Raw genomic sequence first — 24424 nt, 5'->3', positions numbered from 1 at the left:
TGGCTAGGGGTGGAGGAGTCTTTTCTCTCCTAGCCCAGCAAAAATCACACTCTTCCCAGCCTCTTCCCTGGGTCAGAGCTGCCCGCCAGTCTTCCCAGAGCCTGAGCACTAAGGCTCTTCTGTAATCTGACACTATCCTCAGTTCAGGGCCCAGTTTAAGTCTCTGGAAGGGCGGGGGTAGGATTGGAAGAGTGTAGGGAGGGGCCCAGGTATGGAGTTTGTGTCCTTTGTCCGACCTAGGTCCCAGCTGGAGTTCTCAGCTGAGGTTATTGCCTCAAATGCTAGATATGCTGCCCCCTCGGTGGGAGAGATCAGCTGTGGGATGCAGGGAAAGAGCCCACCTCCTGACTTTTATGTTATCTGTTCCGTCCTGGGATCCCCTATGTCCCTGCAGCTGCGGATGCCGGCTGCGTTTCCACCGCCACAGATGCGGGGCCATGTCCCCACAGCCGCAGGTGCAGGCCACGTCTCCACAGCCTCGGATGCGGGCTGCATCTCCACTCCGCTCCCTTCCCTCTTCCCCTGCTCGCCCAATTTGCCAACCTTCAAGTAATCCTTGCACGAGTCTCTTAGCAGTTCTGCGTGATGAGCAGAGAGTCCTTTAATGGGTTATAGATGTCCCATTTGTAATAAGATCCAGAGGAGAACTCAAAAAGTGTGCCCCGCTGCTGCCATTCCTATGACATCAATCATTATTTCTTCAAGTAGGTTTTCAGTTCCTCGCTCTCTCTCTTCTTCTTCCAGTACCGCTATGTGCAAATGTTACGCTTGATGTTGTCCCAGAGGCCCCTTAAACTATCTTGGTTTTTTGGATTTATTTTTTCTTTTGCTGTCATGATTGGGTGTTTTCTGCTACCTTATCTTCCACATCACCCATTTGATCCTCTGCTTCATCTAATCTACTGTTGATTCCCTCTAATATATTCTTTATTTCAGTTACTGTATTCTTCATTTTTGACTGTTTCTTTTTTATGTTTTCTGTCTCCATTTTTACGTTTCCTATCTCTTTGTATAAGTTCTCCCTGAGATCACTGAGCATTCTTATAACCAGTGTTTGGAACTCTGCACCTGGTAGATTGCTTGTCTCCATTTTGTGTAGCTCTTTTTCTGGAGTTTTGTTCTGTTCTTTCATTTGAAACATGTCTCTTTGTCTCCCTATTTTGGCTGCCTCCTTATGTATTTTTCTTTGTGTTAGGTAGAGCTGCTGTGTCTCCCAGTCTTAGTAGAGTGGCCTTATGTAGTAGGTATCTTCTGGGGCCCAGTGGCACAATTTCCCTGGTCACCTAAGCCAACTGTTCCAGGTGTGTCCTTTGTGTGGGTTGTGTGTGCCCTCCTGTTGTAGTTGAGCCTTGATTGCTGTCAGGCACATCAGTTGGAGGATTGACCCTCAGGTTGATTGGTTGTGAGGACTGCCCATGACTACAGTGGAAGAGCTGTTATGCAGGGGCTGACCCTATGGATCAGGATTCACTTTAGCAGGGCTCTGGTGCCTGCCCAGTCTGCCCTTTGGGTGTGTCATTTGTGGAGGTGGTTGGGTCTAAAGCTGGCCACCAGGTATGTTGATTCTGGGGCCCCTTGGGAGGGGCTCTGTTGCAGGCCAAGTTTAGCTGCTGCCTGTGCCCTACCTGGGAATACTTGGTATGTGCTACAAAGTAATCTGCAGGTGATTGCCACTTGTGTTAGTCTTGGAGGTGCCTGGGAGAGGCAAAGCTGCAAACTGAGGCAGGTTGCCACTAGTGTCGGGCTTGCAGCTGCTTAGCAAGAGGTATGGGACACGCCAAAGCCAGATGCAGCTTGTTTGGGGCTTGTGAACCTTTGAGAGATTTTAGGGAAGTCTGCAGCATGAACCAAGACACCAAGCTGAACATAAACATAATTTGAGTGAAAAAAAAAGTTTACAAAGGGGTATCATAGTAAGATACTATTTGTGTAAATTTTTAAAACAACAACTAAGACATATTGTTTACACATGCGTATGTTATAAAAGCATAAAAATATATATCACAATGATATATACTAACTTCAGGAAAGAGAGTACCTTGGGATGAGCTTTAGTATAGATGAACTTTTTGATTATTTGTGGATACAAGATTACAGTTAAGCATATAGGGCCAAAACGTTAACATCTGTTCAGTTTGGGTGATGAGCGCTTAACTGCCCGTTAAGTTCTGTTTTCCCTTTTTCGTATGCATGAAATGTTTTATAAAAAAACATTTTTATATATTTTGTATATTTGAAATGTTTTATAAAAAGCGATTACATGTGGAATTACCAAACCATAATATAACTATAACAGCTAATTGTTGCTCCTGAAACAACTGGCGTGGCTTACTAAAGCAAAAAGTGATTCCATGCATCATCAACACCTGTATCCAAACCATAATTAGAAACCTTTTCCAGAGCTCATCTTTTGATAGTTCTTTATGTATCTCCTGGGCCAGAAGCAAAATTAATAAGGGTAAGATACTCTTATTTGATTTCTTTTTTTTTTCTTCTGCTCAACCTGAATCCGTTTGTACTGGATTATTGTCCATGTTTCAGGCGGAGCTTTCACAGAATGTACAAATGTGTGATAGCTAGAAAACTAGTCTTTAAGATTTTGGTTTTATGACATCACACAATTTTGATGAGTGATAAACAGAATTTTTTGTCCCAACTATATACTAATGCCAATTTATGTTTTTTAAAAAACAAAAAACATCTCAGTAATTACTATTGTGCTTGGGCAAAATGAAAGGAAAATAAAAAGCATTGTCTTAACAGAGATAATGTCTATGGAATAAAAGTCTACCAACTTGCATCCCTTCATATGTAAAGTACAGTTGATACTTACATCACAGTGCAATGAAGAGTAAATGATAATAACGCATGTCAAGCACCTTGCATAGTAAAAGGCCTGTAAATACGTGTTTTACTTTGCTTCCCATTTCCTTGCATGTGAACTCGATGAGGGGAAATAAGAAACAAGGTAGAAGTTTATGACAAACCTAGTACTTGCTTGCCAGTTCTGAGTCTATTGTTACCACCACCCAATCAGCCCTCCTCATCTTCATCTGAAAATTAGACAACTGAGGCAGTACAGCAGCCACTTACAGGAATGTGTTTTCAACTGGGTCATGTAGCTATAAAAAAAGACACTGCATCAACCAATATGAGAATGTGCCTTAGTTTCTATCTCGAGTTGACATAATTCAGATTGTATTCTGGGTTTCAAATGCTTTCTTCTGATCAAAAGTACAGGTTTCTTTACAAGTTCATGGTGTCTTCTGGTGCCTGACATAAAAAACTCTACAGTAAATGTCATATCTGTTGTGAATATTTTCCAACTTTGTGCTTTTGCTTTTATTTTTATGGTTTTTGACCAAAAAAAAAAAAGAATCTACTTCTTTTAAGTCAAATCTATGCATTTTTCCTGTGGTTATTTCTAGTTTTATTAATAGAAAGTTCTTTCCCATTCACAGATGAGTTAGTCGCTTACATATTTTTAAATCTTCTAATGGTTTCATTATTTACATTTAACTCTTAGATCCACTTATAATATGTTGTGTATGTGTGTGAAACAATGTGAAACTATGAATTGGCTTTTTATTTTAAATTAGCACAGCGCTGTTTGTTAGTCCATTCCTTCCTTCCCTGATGCTTTTTGTGGCGTCTCCTTTATTTGCAGTGATCGTCTCTGAGGGAAGAAAGTGTACCAGTCACTCGGGAAACTTAAAAATTTCACTCAACCTCACTTTACAACATTCTAGCACATCTCAAATTAACAAAATCTTAGGTTTCCCTCTGAATTGTTCCTGCTCCTACCCTTTTGAGAGCCATTAATTTGAATATAATCTTCTCACGTGCCATTGAGGGTCTGCTTAGAGATGTGTATTCTGGTCCACTGATAAGTTTATCCTTGTATCTGCTCCACAATGTTCTCCTTATTAAAGGATAAAAATATATTTTAATATCTGGTAAAATAAATTTCCATTTGTATATATTTTTGAACTTTTATTTATTTAAGTGTGTTTTTCCAGGACCCATCAGCTCCAAGTCAAGTAGTTGTTTCAATCTAGTTGTGGAGGGCGCAGCTCACAGTGGCCCATGTGGGGATCAAACGGCAACCTTGTTGTTAAGAGCACCACGCTCTAACCCACTGAGCTAACTGCTGCCCCTCCATTTATATTTTGAAAGGCTAAAAAATAATTAGTCTGTTAACATGTTTCTGCAAAACCCAGGTTGCCTGTTGAGAGAACTCAATTTCATGCTGTTTTTTTCTTGTGGATAACTTTCAGTAAGGCTTTGCCTCAAAGAGTTGTAATTATATTAGTTCTGCTTTTATATCAGCAGGACTGAAAAGTCCATTTTAAAGAGAAGTTGAAGATAAAACCTTCTGTACTAGAACAAAATTTTCTTTTTCTAGTGACCTGATCTTAGAAATCCAACCGCCATCAAACCCAGCTCTCCACAGAGTACTTTTTCAAAACTAACAGCAATACTCAGCATTTAGGTCTCACTCTGGCAGCCAGGCAATTAATTTTGCCCTTGTTTGGTTTTGCACACATGGGGTGTTATTTAGAAACTTGTTCTGAAAATCTTTTGCAAGATGAGAATACAGTACTTCTGAATTTCCTTCTTCTGTATACTTCTAGAACTAAACCTGAGGTTGGGGAGGTAGGGACAGTGTTTGTTGCTTGCATACATTAATGCTTAGTAAGAAATAAAAGGTTATATATAGTAAATAGCCTTAAATTTGTTAAGTCAGCATCATGTTGTTCTGAAAATTTAGAAACATTCTCAAGATTCAGGTTACTCAAAGGCATGTTGTTAGTGAAACTTCTGTCACTAAACAAAATCTGTTATGAGCTTATAAGCAGGTTGACTTTTATCAAAATCTATCTTATCACGAATATTACACCAATAATTAACTCAATGTACTTTTTAATTTTTTAAAGAATGCCATTGTGCAGGGTTTTATAGGAATCATCTCATTTAATGAAATTATGAGACAGCTTCTAGAACTATGAGTGTTTTTCTTTTACTAGTCCATAAAACTAATAATAATAAAAATGTAATTTAACCACTCAAACTGTATGTTTACAATAGACACATGTAGGGATATAAAATATTTACCAGTAATGTAAAAGAATAATTTTGAGAACATGAGGGAACATCAGTATTATCATGATATTTAAAATCATATAAACAGATCTGCTGAATTTCAGTTAGGTGGTATTTGTAAACTTTGTCAAAGCAAGGTAATATAAACTTTATTACTTTTTTCTGACCCCTCTATTTTTTCTGCAAATTTGCATTTTCTCTGCAAATTTGCATTTTCTCAAATGTTTCTCATTTTTTAAATATAATTCTGCTTTGACCTATTCTTTATTCAACCAATTGTATGCACTTATTGAAACATGGCTAACTGAGCACTAATTGTATATAAGCCAAATCTCATTAAAATAAATTCAACCCTAACAAAATTCTTCATACTCCTGAATATCGGTTTCTCAGTCAGTGGCCTACCTGAAGTTTGAAGAAGTATTTTGATTATAAATAATTGTCATACTCTGACAGAAACTTATGAATGGATCCTTGGAGTTTGTCATAATAGGCTTTTACATATTCAGTCAATGGCATCCTGCTTCTGTGTGTGACCAAAGAACAAATGCCAGCCGAACTTTTGAGAGTGGTTGCCTTAATGACATCTCCTGATTACAACTGTATGATGTTCTGCCATGTTTCCCCGAAAATAAGACCTAGCCAGATAATCAGCTCTAATGCGTCTTTTGGAGCAAAAATTAATATAAGATCCAGTATTATATTATATATTATATTATACCCGGTCTTATAGTAAAATAAGACCGGGTCTTGTATTAATTTTTGCTCCAAAAGATGCATTAGAGCTGATTGTCTGGCTAGGTCTTATTTTCGGGGAAACATGGTATGCAGCTATGTCCAGACACGTTGACTAGGAAAAAAATGAAATACACTTCTTCGATTCTGTTAAGCACCCTTTCCTCCCGCCTCCCTGTCTCGTTCAGCCATCCACTCATTCGCTCATTCATTGAATTGTTCAACAAATATGTATTGACCTCTTGTGTATCAGGCAAGGCACTGAACTCTGGGGAGTCAGTGATGAATAAGATCCTTTTCTCTTAGAGCTTACTCTCCATTTATTTTTGAACATACATGAAAATTTCAGAATTTGCACCTTTTAATTCTAGTCTACAGGTTTTCTTTATTATTATGAAATATTTCAAACCCTCAGAAATATACCAAAAATAACATAACAAATACCCACATGCTACCACACAAGTTTAACAGACATTAACATTTTGCCACGTTCGCTTCAAATCTCTCCAGATATAACCATTAACTTCCAGTTGATATGCACATAGTGTATATTACCGTGCATTTTTTTTTATTTTTATTGCATATCTATAGATCCATAAAGAATACGGTACTGTTTTATGTGTTTTTGCATTTTACATAAATGATTTCATACACTTTTGCAGTTTGTTTTTCATTCAATGTTGTCTTTGAGAATTCTCCATGTTGATACATGCTGGTATAGTTTATTTCATTGAAATGCTGTATAGTATCCCATTTTGTGAATAAGCCACAGTTAATTTCTCCATTCCTTTGCTGATGCATAATCACTTAGGCTGTTTCCAATTGTTTAGTATTATGAACAGTAGTTCACTGAGCATCATTACGTATGTTTTCTTGTGTGCGTGTTTCAGTGGTTCTGTAAGATGTATACCTAGTAGCGGACTTTCTGGGTCATAGGGTGTGCACATCTTCAATTTCACTCTGTCAAAGTGTGGTTCAAGGTGGCTGAATTATTTATAAATGTGTTTTAAGTAAGGTGCAGTTTTAAGTCCTGTTGCTAGGCTATTGAATTCTAAGCTCATCTGTTCTTTGATTTTACTATACAGTGCTTAAATTCTTTCCATTTTATCTAGGCAGTGATAGATGGTGGGTGATTTCATTTTTTATTTGAAGTTTATTATCATTTCATCTGTTATAGAGGCTTAGGCATCAGTGAATTACAGTGGCAAACTTACAAGCTTTTTAAATGACAATCAACATGTTTTCTGACACTTTAAGTCGGTTCTCAATCATTTAGCTTACTTTTAAACACACTTAAAGTTAGTATTAGGTGCTTAATTTTGAGTAACTACTTTAGTGACTTGAGAAACTATGACATTTTCTTTAATTCTGTTGTTAAAGTCATAAATTTCACTTAACTTTATAATCTGTGTCAACAGTGTTAGCTTAATAGTATTATTTTGAAAATATTTTACATACAGAATTAAAATCTAGTGATGAACATAAGCTTTTCTTTTTCTTGAAATATTTTATAGTTAAGCAAATGAAATGTCAAAAGCAGGAAAATAGCTTTGAGAAGATCTGAGCTTTGTAAATGTTAGAGCTTTGTTTTGTAACTTTTAGTTCTCCAAGGAATTAAGAGGTTTTTAATATGTTCACCTCAGATGCTTTAAGAAGTAGCCTGAATTTTAGCTGCCGCAGGCCCCTCGTGCAGGGAGTATCCTGGTTTAAATTCTGACGTGCTTTCACTCCTGCTCGATTCCCCTTGAAATCGTCTAGAAAGAAGTTGGCACATTATTTTGCGGATATTACTAGACATCAGGAAATACATGACTGGATCTAAGCAGCTATTGAAAGATGAAAAAACCAGCATGATCTCATTGGTTTTGTGAACGATTTCCTTCCAATAACAAGATGGCACATTTAGCTGTGAAGAAATATAGACAAATCGGAAGGCATGATATGGAACAAAACATATGGTAAAAATTATAAGCACAATAAAGGAATTCCGGGCTGTAGTGGCATATTTACCAGAATTAGGAAATTTTGACCTCCTTTTAGAAATCCTCAATAGATTCTTACCGATCTTAATATATGAAAGGATTATCAGTAGGAAAATTAGCCAGAACATAACTACAAGAATTAAATTAAAAATTGCTTCTCCTTTTGCATCCTGCTTATCTCTATAATGGAAACACATTGTGGAATTATGACCTCCGTTCTTAAGAGTTAAAATAATCATCATTAAAAATCCAACAAGAGCAACTGTCCATACCGTGCAGCAAACATAAATACTTTGTTTGGTTGTTATTGCCTTCCGTTGTTGAATAGACCGATTGATTTTTATGTAGCGATCCAAACTAATGAATCCAAGCAAAATAATGCTAATGTACATGTTCATATAAAATAGTGTTCCCACAACCTTGCAAAGAATCACACCTAGTGTCCACTTGTTTTGGTTAATGTGATACATTATTCGGAAAGGGAGGCAGAAGATAAGTAAGAGGTCTGCAATGGCTACATTAAGGAGGTAAATCTGAATGGAATTTCTTTTGCGGTGGATACCCAGAAATACATAGAGGGCAATTATATTTCCAACCAGTCCCACAATGAAAATCACAGAGTAGAATGCTATTAACACACTAGAGAGTAATTTTTCATCCATGGAACAGGCAGTAGAATTTGATGCTGAAACATGTGATGATTGGATGCTGTGGTTAGTTATAAAGCGTGCTCCCTGGGAGGAGTAGGGCCAGCTGCTGACTGAAGTAGTTGTCATCGTTATGATACGACTTCTCATCGTCTTCAGTAGGGATCAAAAAGTGAAGGTGCCAAATGGCATGTTCCTCATGTGTAGCTTTTATAAGGTCTTCAGATTTTTCCTACAACAGAATGCCAAACATTGAGTCATCTCTTATTTTAATAAGTCACTTGAACACCAAGCATAAATAATACATGGTTTCTTTTCAAACACTGTGAGAAACTTTACTTTCATCCTACTTTGGACCATTTGAATATCGACACTATGTATGTAGCAGCATTATGGTATCACAAAACAAACAGCAAATATAGTAGTATCTTATGGAATGTCCTGCTCTAACCTTTCCTTTGGCTGTGGTATATGTTCAAGGTTTGTTTTATTTATTATATTTAAATAACTGAACTATGAAATCATCTTCCTTTAGGGAAGTTGTTATGGGAATAGAGATGGAGGTGAACAGAAATGACACGTCATATTTTTCAAAGATGAGCATCAGTTTCCCTAAAGGTAGTTACAGCCTTAAGTGAGCTGGGCCCACTGCCGGCCCCTAGCCAGCTTCCTGCCTTAACTGCTTCCCTCATATGTGGTGTTCATTTATTTTGACACATGTCGCCACATGGTATGTGACAGATAAACTGTGGCAGTCTCTCGTTCCATGGTAGGAATAGAGGAAAGGGTCCTAGATTTCTTCCTTTTCAACCTATGACCAAATGAGGCGTATTAAAATCACCTGCCTACAGGGGCATGCAATTAACATAACAGACTGAGAGAGCACAGCACCTGCCTCCTAGGCAGACTTGTACCACTGCACAGGAGAGCGAAGTAGCCCAACGAAACCAAGTCAGGTGGCAGCACTGCCACTGAGTCCGGTCAAAGTCTTCGGACCTAGAAGCATAGAGCATAGAGTGATAATGTAGATGGGAAACAGATGTGCATCCAAGACTTTGAAAGTAACTAACTGCAGCTCAAATAATGCCCTGAGTTAGGTAATTGGAGACTAGAACCTTGTAAGAAGATAGTGTGTGGATTCCACTTGCTTGTGACAGCAGAGAATGTTAGCAGTGCTACTTGTTATTGGCCCTTTCCTGGGCATTGCCTGCTATGCTATAAAGAGCTCAGTCTGAGAGGTCATCATCAAGAGCTAGAAGACATGAGGAGAGAGTTCCAGGAGGTCTCACCACATTCCTTTCTAAGTGTGACTGCCCTTTTTCTCTATAGCAGCCTCTTAGCAGGTATAGCATCAAGACATTCAGAGCAAGGTTATCAAAATCGGACGTAACTTTACTAACAATTGTCACCCCAGTAAACTTTAATTTAAAAAAACTAGACCTGGGCCGGCCCAGTGGCTCAGGCGGTTAGAGCTCCATGCTCCTAACTCCGAAGGCTGCCAGTTCGATTCCCACATGGGCCAGTGTGCTCTCAACCACAAGGTTGCCAGTTCAATTCCTCGAGTCCCGCAAGGGATGGTGGGCTCCGCCCCCTGCAACTAAGATTGAACACGGCACCTTGAGCTGAGCTGCCGCTGAGCTCCTGGATGGCTCAGTTGGTTGGAGCGCGTCCTCTCAACCACAAGGTTGCCGTTTTGACTCCCGCAAGGGATGGTGGGCTGCGCCCCCTGCAACTAGAAAACGGCAACTGGACCTGGAGCTGAGCTGCGCCCTCCACAACTAAGACTGAAAGGACAACAACTTGACTTGGAAAAAAGTCCTGGAAGTACACACTCTTCCCCCCAATAAAGTCCTGTTTCCCTTCCCCAATAAAATCTTTAAAAAAAATAAATAAACTAGACCTAACTAACTGTGACCTTGGGAAAACAATTTAATCTTTTCTAAGCCTCAGTTTTCTTGTTTGTAGAAATGAAAACTGCATGTGAAGAACTTAACCTTGGCATATAAGTGCTTGATGAAAGTTAGCTTTTTAAAAAACACCTTTTGATTAATCTCATTTTAGTAAATATAGAGGGTGTCAAAAAATATATACACATTTTAAGAAAGGAATAAACTGTATTAAAATTTTAATACAGTGAATGCTAGCATCATTTGATTAATGCCATCTTTTTTTTCTGGTTTCTTAAAATTTTAAGATTTTTTTTTAATTTATTGGGGTGACAATTGTTAGTAAAATTACATAGATTTCAGGTGTACAATGCTGTATTACATCATCTATAAATCCCATTGTGTGTTCACCACCCAGAGTCAGTTCTCCTTCCATCACCATACATTTGATCCCCCTTACCCTCATGTCCCACCCCCCACCCCCCTAGCCCTCTGGTAACCACTAAACTGTTGTCTGTGTCTATGAGTTTTTGTTTCTCATTTGTTTGTCTTGTTCTTTTGTTGTTTTGGTTTATATACCACATATCGGTGAAATCATATGGTTCTCTGCTTTTTCTGTCTGACTTATTTCGCTTAGCATTATATTCTCAAGAGCCATCTATGTTGTCACAAATGTCCCTATGTCATCTTTTCTTACCACCGAATAGTATTCCATTGTGTATATATACCACAACTTCTTTATCCATTCATCTATCGAAGGACATTTGGTTGTTTCCATGTCTTGATTAATGCCATCTTTTGAGCGAACATCATACTACACATTGCTATGTAATTCAATTCAACTTTGAAAAGTAATACATAGATAACATCTCTTAAAATGCGTATGCATCTTTTTCGCACCCCCTGTATTTCATACCTGGCTAAGTACTGCTTGGAAAACAGGTGAAACAAGACAGAGACCCTGGTCTCGATAAACATTTTTGCAGGCATGTGTATTCAAGCTCTGAATGCTGTAATGTAAAGTGGATTTGAATTACAGTAATTAATTTCCTGATTTGGCATTATACACAAAGAGAAATATTTGGAAGAACTTGGCCTTTCTTTACCTATAATTTGATCAAGAAGAAACCATTTTGGTAGAGGATAAAATTCAGGGTTTAAAATTTTGTAATGGGAGAGAATTGTTTACAGGGAAGAGGAACTGGTAAAGAGGAAGTTATGTAATCCTTAGTAAGAGCCTTTCCACAGGGTTCAGGGCAGTGGAGGGAAGGAGGCAGGAGAACAGTCTGTCTAGTCTGCCGTGTGCCTCAACTGCAGGAAGACAGATTTCATAAAGTTGATAGAAACTTTCAGGCATGTTTTTTGCATTATGTAATTCTAAAAGGAAAGGGCAATCTAGGAAGAATGGCAGGCTGCCAGAAATGAAACTGATAATGCAATCTGAATTATCAGGAAGGGGAAATGGGCTCCTGTAGAGGGACCTACGTTGTGTGGTTACATAGGGAGCTGGTGGAGGCTCAGGTTTTATAGAAACATCTCATAGCCACTGATGAAAGGGAACTGAGGCATGACAAGTGATGTGATTTTGAGAGTTTGGATGGCTGAAATGACTTTAAAAACTATAGTGGTGTTTGTTTTTTTCCTTCTCCCATGCTATATTTTAAACTCCGTTAGGGTTAAGAACCAAGTCTATTTTGTTTGCCTCTGTGTACCAAGTGCTTAGCACAATAAATATTCTTGAACGAAGGAGGCAATTTAGTAGAAAAGTATGTAATGTTCTACATGTGGATATTAAAATCAACTGCTTAAGTACAGGAAGACCTTTAGCTTCATTAACAGAAATACAATTGCAATTGACTGCAGTTGCCATATCGGTAATGTGATGTGGCAGCAACAAAAACTAACCCCTTCTTTGGTTGGATTCATAGATATGAAGTGTCTGAAATGAAGATTGTTACTGCTAATCTGGTTCTGTCCCAAACTGGAAAGGTTCCACCTGGAATCCAGTGTTTCATCCTCAGCAGGACACTTAGAAAAGGCCACAGAGCCAATGGGGAGAAAAGCCCAAATCCAGTCATAGGGGTGAGTTAAAGGAAATAGGCACCTTATCCTGGAGATGTGAACACTTTAGAAGGCCGGAAGAAACGCATTTTACCTAGTGATAAGTGTCTTCAAAAAGCAGAACAAAAACCACTGAGTAGAAATGGCACAGACAGATGTTGCCTCCTTTTGAGGAAATGCTTTTTTAGAATGAAATGATCTATTTGGGGAGGCAATAAGGCTCTTCCCACCAGAAATTGTCAAGATTTTCACCAACTAGATACCTTGTAGAAGAGATTCTCATTGTTTCTCAATCCTGGCTGCATGTTAGAATCCCCTTGAGGACTTCTTCAAGATACCAGTGCCTGGCTTCCTCTCCATATCTTCTGATTTAATTGGTCTGGAATGGGTCCTAGGCAAGGGTTTCCTTTAAAAACTCCTCAGGGGATTCTAATGAGCATTCAGAATTGAATCCTTGAGCTAGACAGCTGAACCATCAACTAATATTTATTTAGCGTTTATTGTGTGCCTGGCAGTGTATTAAGCATAGTTGTGTTATTTCATTTACATAATCCTTATAATACCATGTTAGGAAGGTATTACAAAAGAGGTCATGAAAGATCAAGAGGTTAGGATCTTTCCCCATGACCACATGACCACACAGCTCTTAACTGGCAGTACCCAAGTTGGGACTCAGATCTGTCTAGTTTTTAGAGCCTAAGATCCTTTTCACCCAATCTCACTCCTCCTAATCACATACAATCAGCGTTTTCTTTATTATTGAAGAGTTCTGTAAGCAGTATTTTCACATGAGTCCTTTAACATAATCCACATTAGCAATTTTAAGAAGAAATTATGCCATCTAGCTTCACTCTTGGAAAAGGCATTAATCTTTTTATATGCTATGTCCATTATAGTTAGTAATTAAGTACAATTTATAGAATCACAAATCATTCATCAGAATGTTTGGCACTTCCCCCAGAGCATATCTTTTCTAACTTACTTCTAGGCCTGATAGCCTTAATCAAGATGTTTCTAGAAAGCTGTTAGCACAAAGGACATATCCTGAAACCATTTGCCTCGCCTCTAATCTGCAAATAAATAAACAATAGTTGGACAAGATTGCCAATAAACCTTTCTGAGTTTGGTTTATTTTCAAGTGTAAAGAGAATAAAGCAAAAGCAATTCATTTCTTTCAATAGTCATAGTAGCCATCATTTAGAACCATATATTAAATGACTAGTGTCCAGTCATTTATTAACAAATTAACAGGTTAGATTCTGTTTTAAATTTAATGGCTGATTTTTGCCTCCTTTACAATGTACCAATCACTCACTGTTCGTAAGGCGATTTATTGGTGTCTTAAAAAACCACTTACTTTCCTTCGATAGATGAATGGATAAAGAAGTTGTGGTATATATACACAATGGAATACTATTCGGCGGTAAGAAAAGATGAAATAGGACCATTTGTGACAACATGGATGGATCTTGAGAATATAATGCTAAGCGAAATAAGTCAGACAGAAAAAGCAGAGAACATATGATTTCACTGATATGTGGTATATAAACCAAAACAACAAAAGAACAAGACAAACAAATGAGAAACAAAAACTCATAGACACAGACAATAGTTTAGTGGTTACCAGAGGGTAAGGGGGGAGAGGGGTGGGAGATGAGGGTAAAGGGGATCAAATATATGGTGATGGAAGGAGAACTGAATCTGGGTGGTGAACACACAATGGGATTTATAGATGATGAAATACAGCATTGTACACCTGAAGTCTATGTAACTTTACTAACAATTGTCACCCCAATAAACTTTAATTTAAAAAAAACTAAAATCCAAGAAAACTTTACATAAATAAAAGAAGACCTTAATCAGGAGAAAATAAATAAACAAAATAAAAACCACTTACTTAATTTGTTAAGAATGGCTAGTGAAGACAGGAAACAAACCACTGTGTTCACAAAGTAGACTAATTTCCCATTAGAATTACTTGTGACTCATATGCTATACTGAAGTAGTCACAATGGTTTCCTGATAACAGATGATAACCGATTTCATAGTGTTGTTACTTGGCAAATCCTGAAGTTTGCAACCCTGTGTTCGTGTAGTAATGGACCCACCACCACCACCACCCTCCCCTTGCCAATATTTTTCAACTGGTTCATGTAGGAGCTTCATGAACGCAACAGATTCCACTGTGGCCTACAATGAGCAAAGCTTTTTAAATGCAGTTTGGGTATGTTTGTGGAAACATCACACTGCTATGTTAAAATACATACCTATTTGGCAATGGTAGCAACCTTTCACTGTTTGTAGTTTGACTTGATAATGACTGAATCATTCAGTCCATGCTTCAAAAACTGCATTAAATGCTGCATACAGAATGAAAATTGAAAGCATCTTACTTTGGAAATAATACTATTAGTAGTACATTAGGTTTTGTTATAAATATAACTATGTCTGAAAACACATTTTTTTAATTTTAGGTAGTTGAATTAACTAAAGTGTATTTTGCTTTTGCTTTTCTCTAATATTCACCTTATTTACTTCTGAAACACAAAACTTAAAGTTCAATTGGTCTGGTAATTACTATAAAATAGTAACAGTATAATAAAGAAAATACTATCATTGAAAATAGGGAGACAGCGTAATTTAATAAAATCAGTAAGTTATAGATCATTTATAATACATTGAAAATAAAATTTGTTGTATATGAAAACTTTTAATTGATTGAAGTACGTCTGCAAGTCTTTATGGCAATATACAAAATGTAATCAATGTGACAATATTGGTAGTATGAGCTTAAATACCTCCAGTGTCCTAAAGTACTTCAAGTAACTAAGACACAGCCACATTTTAAAAGTCAAGTCAAAGCAGAAGAGGCATCATTCAGCCCATTTACTCAAGGTTCTAAAACCAAAGTGTCACCATGAAGCAGGTTTCACTTTTAGTATTCAGATAATCACATTTTAACTAAAATAAAGGATCATTTATGTAGTTAAAATCAAGGAATACTCACAGTTCAAGCTCTCTGAAGTAAAAGGAGCTGAACCCCAAGCTTCCCTAGACACAGAGACTTGTCTTGGTTTGTCAGCTAGGTTCCTCCATCCGGTCGAGGTCCAATTGGTTAGGGTTTTCTTTTTTTATGTTTGCGTGTGGTAATAGGTTTTTTTCCCCTTTTTTTTTTCCTTTTTCAATATGACAACCCTCAGACTCCTTCTGAAAATATTTAAAAGTCCCATATCTAAGCAGAAATATGCATTTTCTATTTTTCATAAGAAATGATATGTAAAAATGCTATATGGACTTTTAAAACACAAGCACTGACTTTCTGTTCTTTTCTGTATTGGTTTTAGAAATTTAGTTCTTCACATAAAATGGCATTCCTGTACTGACTGATACTAACAGTAGTAATGAATTATTTTATTCTTTAATTTTTTTAAGTTTTATTTTCTATATATAATATTTTAGTATATTTTCATGTATTCCTTTAAGACCTTGGATTTATTTTTTAAAACAATCTTATAACTTTAGGACTAGATGAGACTTGTGATGGTATTCTCCCTATTTTGTCACTGTGATAAATTCTCCCAAGTAAAGTGAAATATCTCCTATATTTTTAAAAAATGATGAAGGAATTCTGCAGTTTTTGTTTTCATCCTAATCTAATATTTAACCACTGTCTGTCCATTTATGTAATTACTGGCCCTGCAATTTAATGTCATTTTCCTTTTTTTGGTTGTCATTTGAAATGAGGAAAAGTTAGTTTGTATTTTCCCCATAATTGTTACCCAGCAGCTTTGTTTACACTAAATAATATTTAACTTATTGGGTTTTATCTAACTCTAATTATTTCTGGTACATACACTTTTCTGAACATCATATTCTCCAGAGCTTTTAGTTTGTTATAAATATGATACATGGGATAGAATATTTTTAAATTACTAGAATAAATTATTTTGTAGCTCTTAACTCACCTCCTAGAACCTCTGAGAAGGAAGATTACTGTATTAGTCTGGCAAGAATTTTGTGTGTGTGTGTGTGTTACAAACAAAACAAAACAAAACAGAAAAAAAGCACATAACGTTAAATTTTACCATCTTAATAATTTTTAAATATACAGTTCAGTAGTGTTAAGTATATGTTGTTGTTTTAAGTATATATTGTTGTTTTTCATCTTGCAAAACCGAAGCTCTATACCCCCTAAGCACTAATTCCTCCTCCCTCTTTCCCCCATCCCCAGGAACCATCTTTCTACTTTCTATGATTTTGACTAGTTTAGATGATTTTGAGCGGAATCATGTATTGTTTGGCCTTTTATGGCTGGCTTATTTCTTTTAGCATAATGTCACCAAGATTCACCTATGCTGTTGCATGTGACAGGATTTCCTTCTCCCCCCCCCCCCCCGCCTTTTTTCCGTGCCCCACCCCCACTCTGGTTCAAGCCGTTGTTTCTCAGTCTAGTTGTGTAGGACACAGCTCCCTGGCCCATGTATTATGAGCTTTGCGCTACCCACCACCCCCCCCCCGGCGGAGGCAGTCAGTCACCAGTCACAGTGGCTCATGGCCACTCTCGCTAGCTGCCGGCCACTCATGATGGCTGCCAGCCACTCACACCAGTGGCAGCACACAGTAGCCCGTGGCAACCTCAGCTGCTCATGGCAGCCCAGCTCCAGGGAGAGCTGTTGTTCACAATCTTAGCTGTAGAGGGCACAACTCACTGGCCCATGTGGGAATCGAACCAGTAACCTCGGCATTAGGAGCACAGCGCTCCAACCACCTGAGCCACCAGGCCGGCTCAGAACCTCCTTCTTTTAAGGCTGCATAATATTCCATTGTATGTCCACATTTTCTTTATCCATTCATCTGTGATGGATGTTTGAGTTGCTTCCACCTTTTGGCAATTGTGAATAATTCTGCAGTAAACATGGGTGTGCAGATATCTTTTCAAGATCCTGGCAGTGTTTTTTTAATGACCAAATAGGTGTTTATATATTAGCTTTCTATTTCATAAAATTGAATATAAATATCTTCTATGTTGTGGTAGTTATTTTTCCACACCTAAGCCATCCCTTTTCTTTTTTTTTTTCTTTTCTTTTTTAAATTAAATTTATTGGGGTGACAATTGTTAGTAAAATTACATAGATTTCAGGTGTACAATTCTGTATTACATCATCTATAAATCCCATTGTGTGTTCATCACCCAGAGTCAGTTCTCCTTCCATCACCATATATTCGATCCCCCTTACCCTCATCTACCACCCCCCACCCCCCGCCATCCCTTTTCAAAATACTAATTTTGTTTTTTCAGTCTTCAGTTCCCTGGCCCTAATGTGACCAGATTTGAGTGTAATCTTTTTCTAGTTTTTCCTTTGTGTGAGCTTTTTCCTATTCATTCTGAACTTTATACTTTTTGTCTATATTCTTACCTCATTCCTATATATCCCCTTCCCCTCACCCTTCTGCTTCCTCCTTTGTTGGTATCTTAGCTTTTTATTTATATAAAGATAAAAGTAAAAAGGAAGAACTAAATGGATATGCTTGTTTGGTGCCCTCTATTACTGATATCACTGTCCTCTCTTTATCTAAATCCCAACCCTGGTTAAATTCAGCTCACCACTTACTTACTCCAGGCCTGAACCCTGCCAGCTCAAATGAGGACTGCTAGGTTCAAACACATAATCGTGCTAATCGGTCTCCCTACAGATTTGTGACCACAAACTTCAAGTGGGCCCCTGAGCTGCCAGCAGTCTTGCTATATTTCCTTAGTCTCAAAGGATGGTTCCCAGGCCAATAGCATCAACATCACTCAGGACCTTGTTAGAAATGCAGATTCTTGACCTCATCCCAGACCTTATGAATCAGAAACTCTAGGGGGTGGAGGCCAGCAAATCTGTGATTCTGATGCTAATGTTTGAGAACCACTGCCTTAGTCAATTCATGTTCCTGTTCTTTGAAAATACTTTTTCACTTCGTCACTCTTCTCAAACTGCCAACAGCCCCCACCCCTTTCCTACTCCCACCTGATGGTCATTTTCTATTTCAAAGTAAATGGAAAATAGAAGCGCTGAGAAGAGTACTTCCTCATCTTCCTATGCACACATCCGTCTGCCATCTACAGGTGCCCCAGTACCCCGCCTTCTTCGCTGTCACCAGGGCCAGTCCCTCACCCCATTTGTGCATTACACCCCATCCCTTCTCTCTCCTGGGGTCATTTTTCCTCTGTACAGGATCTTTCTTTTAAAGAGAGCACACAAATGTCTCTCTTTAAAAAATGAAACAACAACAAAACCTCCCTGAAAATCTCTACGTGTTCCTATGGAGCATATTTTTATGTGAAAATTTTGAGAATTTACATGTATTTTCTTATTTTCAGAAAAAAAAAGAATGGAAGGATAAACCAAAAACAAATACAAATAGTTACTTATGAGGTGGGAGAGATTGGGAATGAGGAGAGGAGACAAAAACTAGACCTCTCTGACTGGTGTCTATGTACCGTTTTGACTTGGGAACTATGTACATATTTTATATAATTAAAACACCAAATTAGGTCAAAATGTAATTAAAACAAATTGACCTCATTGTGTAACAAATTGAAAGTATAACCATAAGGAGAATTCTTTTAAGTGACTTTAAAATAGGGTGGGTTGTTTGTTTTTACGTAATTTTAGAATTACGGAAAAGTTAAATAGTAAAAACAATTCCAGATAGCCTTTCACTCAAATTCTCCATACATTAACCTTTTTCTACTTCGTTTTATTTTTCTCAATCTCTCACTCTTATCTCTTTACTACCTATCTATATATTTCCTTAAAATAAAACATTCTCTTAATAGCCACAATAAAATTATCAAAATTAGGGAATGTATATTGAAAGAATACTATCATGTAATCTCTAGAACTTGTTCCAATTTCAATTATTTTAATAATATCCTTTATAGCAAAAATAAAAACAAGATCATGTGTTGCATTTTAGCTGTTAAATCTCTTAGGTCTCCTTTAATCCCTTTAATCTGAACAGTATTTGAAGAACCTGGGCGGGTTACTTTCTTGCATGCCCCTCAGTTTGGGTTTGTCTGATGTTTCCTCATAATTAGATCCAGTTACATCCTTTGGCCGAAACACCACAGGAGTGTTACTGAGTTCTGCTCAGTGAAGGAAGCACATGCTATCAGTCCCATCTCTAGCAATAGTAACTTTGGTAATAGTGTCTGCCAGGTTTCTCCTCTGTAAAATTACTATTGTACCTTTTGTAATTAGTAAGTATCCTGTGGTGAGCTACTTTGAGATTTCATAAATATCCTGTCACTCTTCAAACTTTCACCCACTAGTTAGCATCCTTTGTTGGTTCTAACCTGAATCAGTTAAGATGGTGATAATTGCCAGATGGTGATTTTCTAATGCCAGAATTTCGTATACATTTATTAATTAATATTCTACATAAAGGAAAGCTTTTTCTCCCTCCGCCATTTATTTACTTATTTATATCAGCATAGACTCATGAATTCTTACTTTATTCAACAGTAAAACAGTATTTTAACCAGGAATCCCTATTAGGTTATATCCTAAGGACAAAAAAAAAACACAAAGAAATCTTAAACAGCATACGGTTTTTGTTTTTGCTAGTAATATAAGCATTGTTATTTTTAAACTTTTTTATACACACACTAAAGGATAAAGCAAATGAGTAATTATGTTAATGTCATCAGGTACCAACATTACTTGACAAAAATCGAAGAAGTAAAGACTCTATAATTGAGCAGGAAGAAGCATCAGTATGAACTGGTGGTTTATTTTTCTCCTCCTAAGAAATATATATGTTTTTTAGCTCTGTCCACTGAAAAGTCAAAACTGATAATCCAGTAGTAATGATATACTTAATACCCATATCATGGATTTATATACCTTTCTCCACTAAACAGAAATGGGACTGTTTGGAGAAATGGCTGGTTCCAGATCTGGAGCAAGAAATAAAAAAGATAAGCCTCGAACATCTTGTGCCTAAAAGCAAGGAAGTGATCAGACGCCTAGAGTCTTACAAAAAGACGTAAGAGCTGACTTAAAGGGGTTCCCACTGGCCAAAAATGGGACAATTTGAGCGTCAAAATGAATAATGGCTGCAACTTATCAAACCACATCAAATATATAAAAATCTATAAGTTCATAATAATATAAAGAACTCTTCATTGTTCACCTTTGGAGGTTGCCTAAAACCAACTTATTATTCTGAAAATAGTTCATAGCAGCTTTACTCATACTATCCAAAAACTGGAAACATCCCAAATGTCCATCAATAGAATGGACTAACTAGTATATTCCTGCAGCAGAATACTTGCTTGGCAATAAAAAGAAATGATCTACTGATCACAACAAAATAGATGAGTCTCAGAAACATGCTGAACAAGAGAAGCCTTACATGAAAGAGTATATACCATATGGCTTTGTGTATATGAAGTTCTAGCAGACAAAACAAACTTATGGTGAAAAATATCAGAATAATGGTTTGTACTGGGAGCATGGCAGCAGATATTGAATGGGAAGGGGATGAGGGAGATTTCTGGAATGAAGATAACATCTTGATAGGGATTTGGGTTGTCAAAACTCTCTAATGGTACTCTTGAAATTTGTGCATTTCACAGTATGTAAACTTTACCTTAAACATAATTTTAAATAAATATTAAACTAATGATATGTGTGCTGAAGTGCAGTGGAAAGATGAATTAAATGGTTGGATAGAGGGATGAATAGATATTTGATAAAGCAAATGTAGCATAATGTTAATTGTAGAATCTATGTGGTGAATATGTCTATTGTACAATTCTTTCATTTTTCTCTAAATTTGATAGTTTTCATAACAAACTGTTGGAGAGAACCTCCATTTTGAAATCCGTAATTATGGAGCTAGGCATCAATGGCTGCTAAAATAGATACACCACCTATGAAGTATTATTGCAAAAAAACTAAAATTGAATGTGAATCTAATCAAGTTTCTATATATGACTACCAATTTGCAGGAAATACAGGAAATTGAGGAACATATTAAATGAAACAACGTAGGTACCATTAGCCATGTCCAGATCATAGGGGATTCCACAGGGGAAATTACCTAGTATCCTATCAAATTGATGGCATAAATATTTTTAAAGAAGGTGTAAGGAGGATATGTTCCAGAGTAAGAGACTTAAGTGATATAATCATCAAATACAATGTATGGACCTTAAATACTATTTTGAACTAACCAACTGTAAAAAGACATTTTTGAGACAGTCAAGGAAAAATGAATATAGATCTGTATTAGATGATGTTAAAGAATTGTTAATTTTATCGGATGTGATAATGATATTGGGTTTTTTTTAGAATCGTCTGTTAGAAATACTGAACTATTAACAGGTGAAATGATATGACTTGTTTTAAAATACTTCAGCCAAAAAATAGTAAATGGAGATAGATGAAGCAAGAATGGCAATAACTGTTAAAGCTGGGTGACAGGTACATGGATGTTTATTAAGCTATTGTCTCCAATTGTAAATATTAAAAAGTTTTTTAAAAAAGAAACTTCCTCGGCTTTACATTCTCTTCTAGTTACATCCCATTTCTCTATTCCTAGTATTCTAAAGTTTTGGAAGATATCTGAATTTACTATCTCTGTATCATCTTTCCCATTCTCTATCTCCGTCATGGAAAAATGCTGCTATAAATATTCATGGTTCTTGTGTGAATGTAAGTTCTTATTTATCTGGGATAAATACATAAATTTTCAGTTGCTGGGTTGTATGGTAGTTGCATGTTTAGTTTTTTAAAAAACTGCCAAACTGTTATCCAGAGTGGCTTATATTCTTACTAGCAATGTATCAGTGATCCAGTTGCCACATTCTCACCAGCATTTGGTGGAGTCATTTCTTAAAAATAAATCAACTTATTTAAACAAAAAAATAAAAATGAAAGAATAAAACATTCTCAATCTCTCTTGAACCTGGTCCAATGGGAATTTTTTTGGTCTCTATTATACCACTAAAACCCCTTTTATCAAGGTCACTAGTGACATCGAAATTGCCAAATCTAATGGTCACTTCTCAGTTATCTTAAATGACCTCTCAGTAACATTTCAGGACACCGAACTCCTCTGATTTTCCTCCTGTTTCACTGTCTAGGCATTCTGTTTCCTTTGCTAGAGTGTTCGCATTTTTCTAACCTCAAACATTGTTGTGCACTAGGTCTCAATCCTCCGACCTCTTCTCTTCTCTATCAGTAGTCACTCCCTAAGCAATTTAATGTGTTACCTTAAGCTGTAAATGTGGTTAATCCCAAATTTATACCTCTAATCCCAGCCTTCCCTCTCCCATTTTATACACTCCCACACTCAATTTGTATGAAACCAAATTCTTGATCCCTCTAACAAACTCCTCCCTATTTCCAATTTCAGTAAATAGCATCTTCATTTTCACTTAGTTGCCCAAAACAAAATCCTAGTAGTCATACTTGACTTATCTTTTTCTCACACCCCATATCCAGCAGCATTCCTGTCAGCTTTACCTTCAGAATATTTTGGCAGGAGGTGTAAAATATATTTTTCCTTAAACAAAGGTAGACTGTTGCTCAAAGGAAGAGAATATTGCTTAAAAGGCAGAAAATGTATCTGTCTTTCTTGAACATCCATGCTTCCTGAGTAATTATTTTTTAATTATAGTTGACGTATAATATATTAGTTTCAGGGGTACAATACAGAAATTAGAATCCTGAGTAATTCTTAACACCATACCCTAATCTTTGAAGCAAATAATACCTGAAAAATGTTGGCTAGAACAGGTAAGTCTTTGGAGAAATCAGCCAGAAGTAAGAATAGGGCAAATAATTCAAGCATCCAAAATAATTCCAGAAGTTTTTAATGTATTACTATATTGTTGTGTTACTCAGTTTTGCGTAAATTGTTCATCTTCAATTAATCCTTATCTTTAGTTTGTTTTTTATTTGTTTGTCTTGTTTTCTTTTCAGCCGCACTGTGTTCTCCTCGCCTCAAAAGAAAACTCGGCACCTGTTAAACTTGGGGGCTTCGGGGTAGCTATTCAATTGGGGGAGTCTGGACTTGTAGCTGGAGGTAAGAACACGTTTTTTTAAATAACCTTCAAAACCTAGTCACTTTCAGGCTGGTGTAAAACTCTCAAACTAAATGTTAATCTATCTGCAGTGTTTCATGCTCCATTCCACCCAACCCTACTCCACCACCTAAAAGTGCCATCATATAGTTTTGAATTTAATAACTCTGTAGTCATAGCTAAAATTTTAGTCCCTTAATTTTAGTGTCTTTTTACTTTGTATCCCCATCACTTAGTAACAGAAAAGAGAGCCAACATACAGAGATTAAAACAGTGTTGGAAGAAGATGGTACTTGAGGCAAAGTGACTTTTAAAGTGGAACTGACCACATAAAGTCAAATCTAAAATGTGTGGATTAACCACATAAAATTCAGGTTTACATCTATGGCTAATTTTTAATTTCATACTGTTTTCCTCTTTCCATTTGTCAAAGAATCCTACTCAAGCCATAATCTGTGTATTTGGGGAAAGCAAGCAGATGTGAATGCAGACTGATTTTATTATTAGCCAAAGCAGAACATAATAGAAAATTCCCATGCCAGAAAACAAAGAAGAAAAGTTAAAACAGAAACTTTCTTCACCAGTGTACATAGGCGGATGCTAATTACAGATTCAAGTATTTGGTTTTCTGTTTTTTGCTTTGAATAGACTCCAACTCAGAATGCTGTCCTATTTTTAGCTCTCTTTCTGAGTTTTGCAAAGTATTTAGTTCCCCATTCTACAAATTATCAGTCTTCTAGTCACTGCCTCCTATTTTCTATCTCCACATACTGCCAGCCTTCACAAAGAGGAAAAATATGAAAAATGTCAACAGAACCTTTTTAAACTTATCATCTTTCAAGAATGCTTGTATTAAATTCAAACACCTGACAAATGATAAATATCAAAGTAATAATCTGTTCCACAGGTTATTTCATTTCATTTCATTCA

At 36.7% G+C, this 24424-nt stretch overlaps 2 protein-coding genes across 21 annotated transcripts in view; one reads left to right on the top strand and one right to left on the bottom strand.

The window, feature by feature from the left end:
• Positions 1 to 24424, top strand: part of CASK (calcium/calmodulin dependent serine protein kinase) — a 358208-nt gene that overhangs the window by 214413 nt on the left and 119371 nt on the right. For all 15 annotated transcript variants that reach the window (XM_019747875.2, XM_019747874.2, XM_019747869.2 and 12 more), the window contains exon 6: positions 23394 to 23496. In XM_019747875.2, coding sequence (XP_019603434.1) covers positions 23394 to 23496 — 103 coding nt within the window. The remainder of the gene's footprint in view (positions 1 to 23393; positions 23497 to 24424) is intronic.
• GPR34 (G protein-coupled receptor 34) lies at positions 6134 to 15556 on the bottom strand. 6 transcript variants are annotated; one of them, XM_019747876.2, is made up of 4 exons: positions 15422 to 15540; positions 14682 to 14774; positions 9359 to 9463; positions 6134 to 8699 (listed from the first exon to the last, which is right to left on the bottom strand). In XM_019747876.2, the coding sequence occupies exon 4, from the start codon at positions 8615 to 8617 to the stop codon at positions 7487 to 7489; it is 1131 nt and encodes a 376-aa protein (XP_019603435.1). In that variant the 5' UTR covers positions 8618 to 8699; positions 9359 to 9463; positions 14682 to 14774; positions 15422 to 15540; the 3' UTR covers positions 6134 to 7486. The 6 variants fall into 6 exon arrangements, with proteins under 6 accessions (XP_019603435.1, XP_074179719.1, XP_019603436.1 ...); XM_074323618.1 differs by having other exon boundaries at positions 9363 to 9463; XM_019747877.2 differs by lacking the exon at positions 9359 to 9463.

The sequence above is a fragment of the Rhinolophus sinicus genome, chromosome X (assembly GCF_036562045.2).
Source record: "Rhinolophus sinicus isolate RSC01 chromosome X, ASM3656204v1, whole genome shotgun sequence".
Lineage (NCBI taxonomy): Eukaryota > Metazoa > Chordata > Mammalia > Chiroptera > Rhinolophidae > Rhinolophus > Rhinolophus sinicus.
The sequence above is the reverse complement of the archived record's forward strand: the minus strand, read 5'-3'. Positions and strand labels throughout refer to the sequence as shown.

Bases quoted from the DNA above. Each gene is read 5' to 3' on its own strand.
- GPR34 (XM_019747878.2), bottom strand. From the start codon at position 8,617: ATGAGAAGTCGTATCATAACGATGACAACTACTTCAGTCAGCAGCTGG.